Here is a 12,993-nt window from a genome sequence, read left to right on the forward strand (position 1 = left end):
AGAAAGAAAAGTCTGGACAGAAACCATTAAGATTAAGCATGCCAGGAAGGGTGGTTGAGGCCAGCATGCTGGACTCATTGGAAAAAAAGCTTGATGCTGTGTTAGGAAAACTGTAGGGTGGGTTTTCTGGAAGGATGAAGTAAAATGGGCCGAAAGTACCTTTGTCATTCAAACCAATCTTGTGATGGGCTTCCCACTCTTTACAAAAATCTATCCGCCAGGAAACAAAATACTATGTTTTGGGACCCTATCAATAAATCAGATGGAAATGACAGAAAAGCATTGGTCAAACCAAGCAAATTTCAAGTCATTCTTCAAATTGTGTAATCATTGTAGTGTTAGTGAACCTGCGTTGGACAGATTTAAGATGGAATTTTACAGGTATCTCAAACTCAAAGCATCTTATGACTTGAAGTTCTTTAATATCAATTTTCAGACTCACTGAAATGTTAGTACAAGTTAAGGGGAAAGATGCCACTTCATTCGACTTAGCAAACTTCAAGGGGAAAATTGAACATTTTGCCTTTCTTCTGCCAAGAGATTATAGGCATATAATACATATGGCGTTTAAGGATTCATTAAAGATGATTCAAAGAACTGCAAAATCACAAAAACAAGTGTTTAGAATTAAGATAAAGTTAAGATAAGACTGTGATCTTGGTTAAGGTACACAAACAAGAACAATTTGACTAGACTTATTCAATCCCCTTCATGAGAAAGGGCAGTATTAATCACTCTTGTCATTTAGGTGAATAAAATTGCCTGCAGCAGTACAAATTAGATTTTTTTTTATTCCCTCCAAGCTAGTGGCTTCAGAAATTATCTACAAAGATACCCTTTTTGGTCCTTGCTCCCACATCTCCATATTTAACTGTCCATCACCTCTTAGCGCCAATACTAAAAAATATCCTTCTGAAAATTTCGTAGCTGATAGAAGTGGTAAGAGACTCTTTAGTGGCCACACTTCATCTCAACTCATTGGAGACGTTTCTGTGCTGTGCCTCAGGGTCATTGGTGCAAGCTACAGGATAATATATAGATATTGAGATTATATCACAGTAAATAAAACTCATTACTTAAAGGAAATCAGTCGCTTAGAAATAAATGGGGGGGGGGGGTCTTTTTTAATTTTTTTACATATTGTTATATATTTTTTATATATGTGATATGTTTATATATTTATGTTATAATATTTACATTTGATATATATTGATGTTGCAATACAACTTACATTTACATAGCACCTTTCATGTTAGGAGGAGGTCCTAAAGCACATTCACAGTGGTGGTAAGGTGGGGCTGGGAGCCAAGGCAGGGGAAGGGGGGGATGCTAAGGTGGTGGGAAGGGGAAAGATGACCAAAACCGCAGTCAGAGGTATGTTTAGAGATATAAAGACATAGAGGTTTGTTTAAATGTCTCGAAAGGGACGAGGAAGGGAATAAGTCGGAGGGACTCGGATGGAATTCCAGAAAAAAAAAAATTCCGCCCTGGGCACACGAAGCAGGATGATCACCAAGTCAGCAGCCAGATCTTTAGGGGTGAAGGAGATCACAGAAGTAGAGTGGCCCAAGATTGTGTTTAAAGTGTTATATATATTCATTAAGTACTTGTTGGATGTAATGTGTTATACATTATGTGTTGTATATTATTAAAGGTTTAATTATTTTTATATATTTTAAATGTTTTATCTGTTAGACTTTGTGTTACACATTTAATATAGATATATATAACTGCATTAATTGTATATAATTTTGTTGTTGTACACATTATAGATTAAAAATGTTTTATATAAAATAAATGTGAGCTGTTTCACATTATATATTACTATAGATTATAAATGTTTTTATTATATAATAAATGTGAGCTGTGTTACATATTATGTCGTTCTCTATTATTGTTTCCATCTTATGGATGTGTTAATATGGCAGCATATTACAGATGTGTTAATATGACACTGTTACAGATGTGTTAACGTAATATATTATAGATGTTAATGTTATACTATAGCTGTTATTATTACACTATATTTTAGTTATTAATGTTACACTACACTATAGCTGTGTTAATGTTACACTACCCTATAGCTGTGTTAATGTTACACTAACCTATAGCTGTGTTAATGTGACACTACACTATAGCTGTGTTAATGTTACACTAACCTATAGCTGTGTTAATGTGACACTACACTATAGCTGTGTTAATGTTACACTAACCTATAGCTGTGTTAATGTGACACTACACTACAGCTGTGTTAATGTTACATTAACCTATAGCTGTGTTAGTGTTACACTACACTACAGCTGTGTTGTTACACACTATATCTGTGTTGTTATTATCTATATTATAGATGTTGTGACACTGTAGCTGTTATTATTAACTATATTATAGCTATTGTGACTCAAGCTTATTATTAACTATAACATAGATGTTGTGACTCTGTAGCTGTTATTACTAACTAAATTACAACAACAACTTGGATTTATATAGCGCCCTCCACGCCGGACGGCGTCTCAGAGCGCTTTGCAGTAACGGATCCCGGGGCCGAGCCACGGGGAGGGGGAGGGGGGGGAAGGTGACCAAAGGTGCGGTCGAAAAGAAAGGTCTTCAGCAGAGACCTGAAAATGGGAAGGGAGGGAGCGAGACGAAGGGAGTGAGGAAGGCAGTTCCAGAGCCCCGGGGCATAGTGGCTGAAGGCACGGCCGCCGAGGGTGGAGCGGAGGACTTGGGGGACAAGGAGGAGGCCAGACCCGGAGGAACAAAGGCAATGGGTACTGTTTTGAGGAGAGAGGAGTTCAGAGAGGTCGGGGGGTACAGAGGAGTGCAGGGACTTGAACACGAGGGTGAGGATCTTGAAGTCGATCCTCTCTGGGATAGGCAGCCAGTGCAGTCTGGCAAGGACTGGGGTGATCGGGGAGCGGAGTTTGGTGCGGGTGAGAATGCGGGCGGCAGAGTTCTGAATGATTTGGATTTTATGGATGGTAGTGGATGGGAGACCGGCGAGGAGGGCGTTAGAGTAGTCCAGCCAAGAGGTGACAAAGGCATGGACCAGAGTTTCAGCGGCTTTTGGAGTGAGGTATTCACAGAGACGGGCGATGCGTGGTGCTGGTGAGGGGCCGGATGTGGGGGAAGAAGGATAATTGAGGGTCGAACCTGACGCCTGGGTATGGGTTCAGAGAGAAGGTCGGGTAGGTGGAGGAGGTGACAGCTGTGAGATTTTAAACGTTGATGAGAGCCAAAGAGTATGGCTTCTGTCTTGTCAACGTTCAGCTGAAGGAAATTTGCGCTCATCCAGCCCCTGAGATCTGACAGGCAGACTGACAGAACATCAGGGGACTGGGGGTCGCAAAGAGAGCTGGAAAAATAGAGTTGGGTGTTGTCTGCATACATGTGGAAATGTACCCCATGTCTGCGGATGACATCCCCAAGAGGGAGCATGTAGATCAGAAAGAGGAGGGGGCCAAGGATGGATCCTTGGGGTACCCCACAGGTGACCGGGTGAGAGTGGGAAGAGAAGCTGTTTGTGCAGATGTACTGCTGGTGGTTTTTGAGGTAGGACTCGAACCAGGCGAGTGCGGCCCCACTGAGGTGGATGACGGAGGAAAGGCGGTGGAGGAGGATGGCGTGATCGACTGTGTCGAACGCGGCGGAGAGGTCCAGGAGGACAAGGAGGCAGAGGGAGCCCTGGTCACAGATAGAGAGGATGTCGTTTGTGACTTTCACAAGTGCAGTCTCTGTACTGTGGGCGGAAACCGGACTGGAGGGGTTCGAAGAGGGAGTGGGAGGAAAGGTGTGCGCGGAGTTGATTGGCAACAATGTGTTCTAGGACTTAGCGAGGAAGGGCAGGTTAGAAATAGGGCGTTTGAGGGATCAAGGGAGGGTTTTTTCAGGAGGGGGGTGATGACAGCAGTTTTGAGGGAGGCAGGAACTGATCCGGAGGAGAGGGACTGGTTCATGACGTCAGCCATTAGTGGGCAGAGGAGGGGGAGCTGTGTGACCAGTAAGTGGGGAGGGGGTGGAGGCAGCAGGTGGTGGGTTTCACAACATATTATAGATGTTGTGACTGCGGAGCTGTTATTATTAACTATATTATAGCTGTTGTGACACTGTAGTTGTTATTAACTATATTATAGATGACACTGTAGCTGTTATTAACTATATTGTAGATGTTGTGGCTGTTGTTATTATTAACTATATTATAGCTATTGATTGTAGCTGTTGTTATTATTAACTATATTATAGCTGTTGTGACTGTAGTTGTTATTATTTACTATATTATAGCTGTTGGCTGTAGCTGTTATTACTAAAGAAAGAGCTGCTCCATCGGGACCCTTTTTAAGGGACCCTAGAGATACATTCGCTTTCATGTTCTTCTTGTATATTTCTCTCTAGTTTGCAAAAAGAAAGGTTTAGTCATTGGTTGTTTATTAATAATAATAGCAGGTAAACTGGCTGGGAAGGTACAGCAAATGGACCACTGACTTTGTTAGCACTTACTGTCTCTATATAAAAATTCAAAAGAAATTCAGAAAGTCCTGTGGAGTCCTGTAGCTCAGTGGTTAGAGCTCTCGCTTTGCAAGCGAGAGATCTGAGTTCAATTCCAGGCAGGGCGAAACCTTGGGCAAGTTTCCTTACTCCACACGCCTAATAATCCCTCCAAAACAAAAAACAATAATAAATTGGTCATTTTCAATCTACGACTGTTTGTGGGACATCGCTGTGCGCAATTGGCTGCCGCGTTCGCCCACAATATACAGTCAATTCACTTTACAGTCTATTCTGTGAAGCGCTTTGGGACGTCCTCCCGACGTGAAAAGCGCTATATCAAATGCAAGGATTATTATTATTATTATTATTAACTATAGTATAGTTATTGTGACTATAGCTGCTGTTATTAACTATATTATAGCTGTTGCTGTAGCTGTTATTATTAACTATATTATAGCTTTAGTTGTTGTTATTAACTATATTATAGCTGTTGGCTGCAGTTGTTATTATTAACTATATTATAGTTTTTGTGACTGTAGCTGTTATTATTAACTATATTATAGCTGTTGGCTGCAGTTGTTATTATTAACTATATTATAGTTATTGTGACTGTAGCTGTTTTTAACTATATTATAGCTGTAGTTGTTGTTATTAACTATATTATAGCGGTAGTTGTTGTTATTAACTATATTATAGTGGTAGTTGTTGTTATTAACTATATTATAGCTGTAACTGTAGCTGTTATTATTAACTATATTATAGCTGTAGCTGTTATTATTGCTGTTATTAGCTGTGGCTGTTGTTGTTATTATTAACTATATTATTAGCTGTGGCTGTTATTATTATTGTTATTAGCTGTAGCTGTTGTTATTATTGTTGTTGTTATTAGCTGTGGCTGTTGTTATTATTGTTGTTGTTATTAGCTGTGGCTGTTGTTATTATTGTTGTTGTTATTAGCTGTGGCTGTTGTTATTATTGCTGTTGTTATTAGCTGTGGCTGTTGTTATTATTGTTATCAGCTGTGGCTTTTATTATTATTGTTAGCTGTAGCTGTTGTTATTAACTATATTATTAGCTGTGGCTGTTATTATTATTATTAGCTGTTATTATTATTAGCTGTGGTTGTTATTACTATTATTGCTCTTATTAGCTGTAGCTGTTATAATTATTATTTGTAGCTGTTATTAGCTGTGGCTGTTATTATTATTGGTGTTATTAGCTGTGGCTGTTATTATTATTGTTGTTATTAGCTGTAGCTGTTATTATTATTAGCTGTGGCTGTTATTATTATTGTTGTTATTAGCTGTGGCTGTTATTATTATTGTTATTAGCTGTAGCTGTTATTATTATTAGCTGTGGCTGTTATTATTATTGTTGTTATTAGCTGTAGCTGTTATTATTATTAGCTGTGGCTGTTATTATTATTGTTGTTATTAGCTGTGGCTGTTATTATTATTGTTATTAGCTGTAGCTGTTATTATTATTATTGCTGTTATTAGCTGTGGCTGTTGTTGTTTTTGTTGCTGTTATCAGCTGTTGTTGTTATTGTGTTATTAGCCGCCAGACTACGGCACTACCTCACCCCTCACGCGGCTGCAACTCTGATCCACGCCTTTATCACCTCAAGGCTGGACTATGGGAACTCTCTCCTCGCCGGCCTTCCCGCCACCTCCCTCCACAAGCTGCAGGTCATTCAGAACTCTGCAGCTCGTGTACTGCCCCGCACCAGGCTTCCGGACCACATCACTCCCACCCTCGCTCGCCTCCACTGGCTCCCCATCCCCCAGAGGATCGAATTCAAGATCCTCATCCTCACCTACAAGGCCATTCACGGCCTTGCTCCCTCCTACCTCTCCGACCTACTATCCCCCTACCTACCTGCCCATACCCTCCGTTCCTCTGGCTCCGGTCTGCTCCACATCCCCCGCCCCAACCGCCCTACCATCGGTGGCCGAGCCTTCAGCCTCTCAGCCCCCAGGCTCTGGAACTCTATCCCCCAGTGCCTTCGCCGCGTCCTCCCTTTCCTCCTTCAAGGCCGGTCTCAAGACCTTTCTCTTTGACCGTGCCTTCAGCTCACCTCTCGACTCTCTACCCCCTCCTCGCTCCCTCCCTTCCCTCCCCTCACCCTGACCATTTCCCCCCTCCTCGCTCCCTCCCTTCCCTCACCCTGACCATTTCCCCCCTCCTCGCTCCCTCCCTCCCTCCCCTCACCCTGACCATTTCCCCACTGCTCGGGTCCTGACCCAACTGTACAGCGCCTTGGGACATCCTCCTGACGTGAAAGGTGCTCTATAAACGCAATCTTGTTGTTGTTGCTGTTATCAGTTGTTGTTGTTGTTATTGGCTGTTGTTGTTATTGTTGCTGTCGCTGTGACAGACTGACGCCGCCCCCGGTCCCGGCGCTGTCGCTGTGACAGACTGACGCCGCCCCCGGTCCCGGCGCTGTGGCTGTGACAGACTGACGCCGCCCCCGGTCCCGGCGCTGTGGCTGTGACAGACTGACGCCGCCCCCGGTCCCGGCGCTGACTGGAGGCCGCGGTTCTTCGGCTTTTTTTTCTCTCCCCGTGAACACGCGGCGCCCGCGCGGCCTCTACCTGACGGCTGAGCACCGCTGAGCGGCCTCCGGCTGCCCCGCGCCGCCGCCGCCGCCGCCGCTCCCCACCGCCACCGTGAGAAGCTCAGCAGCCGCGTCAGCGCCGACCAGCGCCGCATCCTGACTCCCCGCCGCCGGAAGTGACATCCCCGCCGGAAGCGCATCGACCCGACCACCTCGCGCCGCCTGTCAATCATGGTCATGTCATCCTGAACTTGAGACTGTGGCGCCACCCAGTGGCGGTGTCGTGTCACTATCGCCTCTCAGGCTCAGGCTCTGCTTCACCCAAGAGTAATGATCATCATCATCATCATCCTCCTCCTCACCTTTGCCACAGCCCCTTCCCACATAAATGCAGCCGCCGATTTATGCCCAACGATGCCCCACCAACAGCCATGGAGTGACCGACCGGTCTTACTGGTATGAGTGTTGGCCAGGAAGGACAACAACAACAACAACTTGCATTTAATACCGCACCCATCTCACGCAGCGTAGCGTCCAGAGAACCTCCCGTTACTTTTGGCACAGTTGCCACGGGATCTTTAACGTCTATCGCACCGGGCAAGTAGGACCTCAGTTTAACGTCTCATGCAAAAAAAAAACAACAACAACAACAACACCGCAGCATGCGGAGTCGGTCCTGCAGCCTTGTGGTTGGAGCGCGCGCCTGGTTTGATTCCTCGGCAGCGAAAAACGGTGGACAAGTTTCCGTATTCCACATGCCTCTGTTTCTCCAGCAGTGTGTGGGAACCTGGTTGTTAAGTCGATTGGCTGATCGCTTTTCCAGGAGTAATAATACCTTAAAAAAAGAATAATATGGACACTCAATCCACGACTGTTTGTGGGACACCGATATGCACAATTGGCTGCCATGTTTCACCCACATAATCGTCAGTTCACTTTATTCTGTGAAGCGCTTTGAGACGTCTCAAAGACATGATAAGGCGCTATACCACAATGCAAGGATTATTATTATTTATGACTCCCAAGCACTGCAGATTTTATTGGATTTTAGACGACCTATACAGTTAGCCTGTAACTCAGACTTCACGTATGTCATCGGAAAGGTTATTGTCCCGACCGATCCAAGTTTTACTGTATTCCTAAAGTGGCTCATTGCAAATTCTTGAAAGCCAGAAAAGTGCTGGAGAACAAAAAGTACAACGTGTTTTATGCATAGCGCTGGTATTTAAAGAAATTAATGAACAATGGACATGTGGAGCTTAAAATGTTAAGGGAAATGTCAAATGTTGTTCTCAAACATTCCTTACTGGTGTACATTAATCCTTTAACAATTGATTTTTCAGTTTGTGTAAAAACTAACTTCAATAGTAACCAAGGTGGAACATATTCCAGGACACATTTACACTCGAGCAATCATCTATTTAGTACATTATGGGTCAACAATGTATTATTTACTGCTGCTGGTAGTCAGCTCTTCATCCTCAAATGGTTTCATGTGGAATTACCCTTTGGTCTGTTTACAGGGAGAGAATCAGATGTAAATCAGATCTTTTTTCCACAATCAATGGTTTACAACAAATTGCAGTTATATAGCACCTTTCACATAACAGAATATTTTACACCACAAATACACCAAACGGGGAAATCAGATTTATGTCTAGTGACCAAATAGCACAAACGAAATTAAGTAAATCTATTTTTAGATACTTGAAGTGATTACAAGGCAAAGTGGTTTTGGAAAGAGTTCCAAATATTAGGACGCTGTGACTTGATTTTCACTGTTCATATAACATTTCTACAATATTTTGACTAAGCCAAATGTGTTGTTAATTGCAACTTCTGTCTGATTATTCGATTCACAAATTGTGAATCAAAATCTCAAGTTGGCAAAGTTCAAAAACATTCAGGGAAGCAAAAGTCAATATTTTCAGAGTTTGCCAATTTACAAAGATTTTCCACTTGCCACAAATTAGCAATATATTTGCAAACCGGAAGTTATTTAATACAATGAATCAGATTTGCTCACAGTTCTGACTACATTAATACAAGATTTTCAGCAGGTATCTGGGGGAAAAAAAGTGGGACTACCTTTTCTTGATCGACAAGCAGCAGATGATCAATGAACATTTTTGCTGCATCACAATAATGAAGTAGAAAAGGCAATCTTGCCTAGATGTGTCGGAAATTCACATAACCCGGTATTAGATCAAAAAAGTCTTATACATTCATCTCGTCCTACATCATGGGTAACTATGGTCATCTATCTTCTTATGGTACATAGAAAAGATGATAAACATAAAGGAGAATGGAGGGCAGAAAATGAAAACTATTTGCTGTCAATGGAATATTTATTTGAACTCTTTTATTTTGTATTTCAGCAGTATTAGCCTGTAGGCGACTAGCCTCAGAATTCAGTAGCCTGGGGAAGAAGGAGGTGTACTTTTCTGACAACCTGAAGTACTATACACAAGACAGGGGTTCTGCAGAAATTAATCTCCATCTTTATTTACAGATCCATACAAAATTACAATGCCAGAATTCAATTTAACAAATTACATGAAACTTTTTGAAAAGGCCATAGTATTCATAGAACATATTACAGTATAAATATCTTTTCTTTTTTTGTACGTGGAGATGAAGTAGGCCAACAAAAAACATCTCTGAATTTGAAAATAAACACAATAAACACAACTGATTTAGGCTGGGAAGGTGAGCATTTTACACCTGGGTTTTCACTGAAATATGAACATGCCCATTTATCCCAAGTGTATTGTAATTTTGGAATGATTTCTATTCTGTACCTTTTGTGCATGTGAGACAAAAGTACAGGACTCAATTTGCACATGTGTAACAGTAATGGCTACTGTACAGGACAGCAATATTTAATCACAATAAATATATCCAGTATTGGCTGGGCACCTGAGATCTTTATTATATGCATTAAAGGCAATAGTGCGGGCACAGGAAATAGAGCAGCAACACTGAAACTCAAAATGTCCATTTGTTTTAAACAAGATTTTGAACTGAATATTGAACTGCAACTCCAAATTGAACTGGATTTATCTGCCAGTGAAAAAGACCTAATAAAAATGTACTCAACTTTACAAGGAATCTCTATCACCAATTGTCTCAACACACATTACGCCTTCCAGTCCCCTTCCCCCATCAAGTGCAACATCCTTTAATATTTTGAAATTGCAGTGAAAATCAACATGGGTATGATTTTATGTTTGCCTGTAAGATCCACAAATGGTTGGAAACCATTATGATTTATCTAGTTATTTTTAAGCCACAACAAGTTATGCTTGCTTTGTAACACATCAAGTGATATTTTCAGCAAGGTTATTAATGTGACAAAAAAATCACTGGTTTATTTGGGACCTTTTTTTTAAGGGTGAAACAAGTGTAAAATATCAGTGTTTAAAGTCTAACAGAATATTGCAACACATTACACTAAAATGCAGTGTTCAATGTTATATAACCTGATGGTAGAAATTATGCATTGAACATTACAATGTAAAGCAGACCTGTGCAATTCATCTTGATCATGTGCTGGCCTAAAATGTACCAATCTCTGTGGATGCCTTATACTCTCATGTAAATCATATAACCCACCCACCCCACCCCATCCTGAGAATTCAACTAATTTGGGCCACTTTTTAACTATGTGATGGAGCTTGGGTTGCAATTCATATTGCTGTAATAATTGCAAAAACGGTTCTAATTCTCTTTCCTGCTCCTTTAGAGCAAAACAAAAAATGAAAATGACAATAATTCTTAAGATTCCGAGAATGTTAAAGATATGCCATAACTATTGCCCACTATACTCAGTCAGCTTTTTCATTATGGTTTGCCTCCGATTACATTGATGACATTGAATTATTTAATGGATAATTCTAAAAGAACTGCAAGGCAGTAAGAAGGCATTACAAAGAAGAATAAAACTCGAGTAAATCGAAGACTGAATAACTGCCCTGCAACACTCTTAGAGGCAGTGGTAATATTTTTTGTTTCAACCATTGCAGACAAAGGACAACATCCAACGTATGATGCCAAATTCACCAAATTGTACACATCCCAGTCACCCTGTTTCCAAATCTAGCTTAAACCCACTCAATTTTTTTTCAATAACAAAACTCATTATTTCAGTTTATTTCAAAAAACAGGTAGAATTAAACTAGCCAAATAAATGATTACAAAGATTTATGACAAACACTGAAACAACCAGGTGTTTGCTACATTTTTATATTTCTTTGTTTTTTTTAGTAAGAATTGTCTGATAAAAATACAAAACAAGGCAACAGTTTCAGTTTGCATGTATTTTACTCAAATCTTCTAATTTGACTTAAAAAAATGACCAAATACTTGCGGTCTCCATTTTATAAATCAGGTAAACCACACTGATGTTTTTAGTTCAGGTACAATGTGGATACTCACATTTCCTGTTATAACATCACACTTAAGATCTGACAGTTAGTTATCTGCCAATAGTCGTAAGAAAAAAATAAAAAAGCACACTACCTAAGAGCCTTGCAAAACTCAGCAGCTCACAGAAGACAGTTGGTCCAAACCTATAAAATTGTTTAATGTAGACATATGGCTAACCTTGTTATGGTTTCGTCACCGTTCAGCAACAAATGCCTCAATAGTTGATCAGCCTAGAAATGCTGTTCATCTCCGAGCTGCTATAATAGACACAGGCATAACCTGTCAAACGGGAAATGATGCACAATCAAAATATAATTTTAAAAAATCTGAATTGTAGAAACAAGGACAAGGAAAAGAACAGCTCAGAAGCCAAGAGTTTTCTTTGTTGCTTCCCTACATGTAATTGAATATGCTTCAACCTGCCAAATTTAGTAACTTCTGCATTTGTATTCAAACGTACAGCATACATTAAAAAATCCCTGGTACAAACCACAACTATACAGAGGACAACCCAGTTGTTTATCAGTGTATCATTCCGGTGTGCTATATAGGTCTGGTTTATAATTAGTATGGTAAACCTCTGCCTCTTCCTCCTATGTTTGATGTGTTAATACGTCCACTGTAGGCGTGAGAATAACCTGCTCCATGTCCAGGGGATCCCCAACTCTGTCCATGAATAGGGCCACTGGAGGCTAGGTTTTCCTGTCTGTTGGCAACATAGCCATAATTCTGCAGTTTTGTGGCAAGAGGCACATTTGCACTATTAGTACTTTCAGGTACTGCTGATGGATTACTTCCAGTGTTTCCTAGAGGGGGTAGAACACTACGGCTGTAATCAAATCTGTGGTCTTTATCACCTGTAAACTGCATGGTGCTGTTGAGGTAACCAATCCCTTCTCCATACCCAGTCACTGAGCTACAAAAGGTATCCGAATAGCCAGAAGGCTGGTGTGCACCACTACCATGAGATGAAGAAGCGCCAAATGCAGACGACACATTATCCAGAAGTGAGTGAGTGGGGGCATCTGGTCTGCCCAGAAAAGTTCCCATTCCACTACTGCCACCAAGTCTGTTGCCATAACTATCACTATTGTAATTACTAGATGAATAAGATGTTCCAAATCCATCGCCATACTCTGCAGCAGTTCGAATTTTACCACCCGGTCGGTAGTCAGCAGTAGTCCGTCCTTGGCCCTGTTCCTGGGCTTGGTGATGAGCTAAAAGCTCCAATAGTGCTGCCTTCACACCTGCAGCAGGATCACCCGCAGTACCAGGGCTGGCACTGCGCTGTGCTTCATTCTGAAAGTTTGAGACTGCTGAAGTAGGTGGTGGTTCTGGTGGCTCTGGAGGTCTCTGATCTGGAGGCAGGATTCGGGGGTGTTCAGGTGCAGAGGGTGGGTCTGGAACACTACGATCCAACTGACCAGAAGCATCAATGTTAAAATCTGAAACAAACGTATACTGAAATTTAACACTTTAAATCTTTCATTTTCACCACAGCTCTTCAAAAAATATATAAAAGG

The 12,993-nt window shown here is 41.4% G+C and overlaps 2 protein-coding genes across 3 annotated transcripts in view; both read right to left on the reverse strand.

Annotated features, from left to right (window-relative positions):
• Positions 1–7,210, reverse strand: part of sugct (succinyl-CoA:glutarate-CoA transferase) — a 206,819-nt gene extending 199,609 nt beyond the window's left edge. For both annotated transcript variants that reach the window (XM_042331871.1, XM_042331868.1), the window contains exon 1: positions 7,080–7,210. In XM_042331871.1, coding sequence (XP_042187805.1) covers positions 7,080–7,197 — 118 coding nt within the window. In that variant the 5' untranslated portion in view covers positions 7,198–7,210. The remainder of the gene's footprint in view (positions 1–7,079) is intronic.
• Positions 7,211–9,520: 2,310 nt separating this feature from the next.
• Positions 9,521–12,993, reverse strand: part of cdk13 (cyclin-dependent kinase 13) — a 42,116-nt gene continuing 38,643 nt past the window's right edge. The window contains exon 14 of the mRNA XM_007898185.2: positions 9,521–12,915. Within this exon, the coding sequence (XP_007896376.2) occupies positions 12,035–12,915 (881 nt within the window). The 3' untranslated portion in view covers positions 9,521–12,034. The remainder of the gene's footprint in view (positions 12,916–12,993) is intronic.

This window comes from Callorhinchus milii, unplaced genomic scaffold, assembly GCF_018977255.1.
Source record: "Callorhinchus milii isolate IMCB2004 unplaced genomic scaffold, IMCB_Cmil_1.0 Scaffold2, whole genome shotgun sequence".
Taxonomy (NCBI): Eukaryota; Metazoa; Chordata; class Chondrichthyes; order Chimaeriformes; family Callorhinchidae; genus Callorhinchus; species Callorhinchus milii.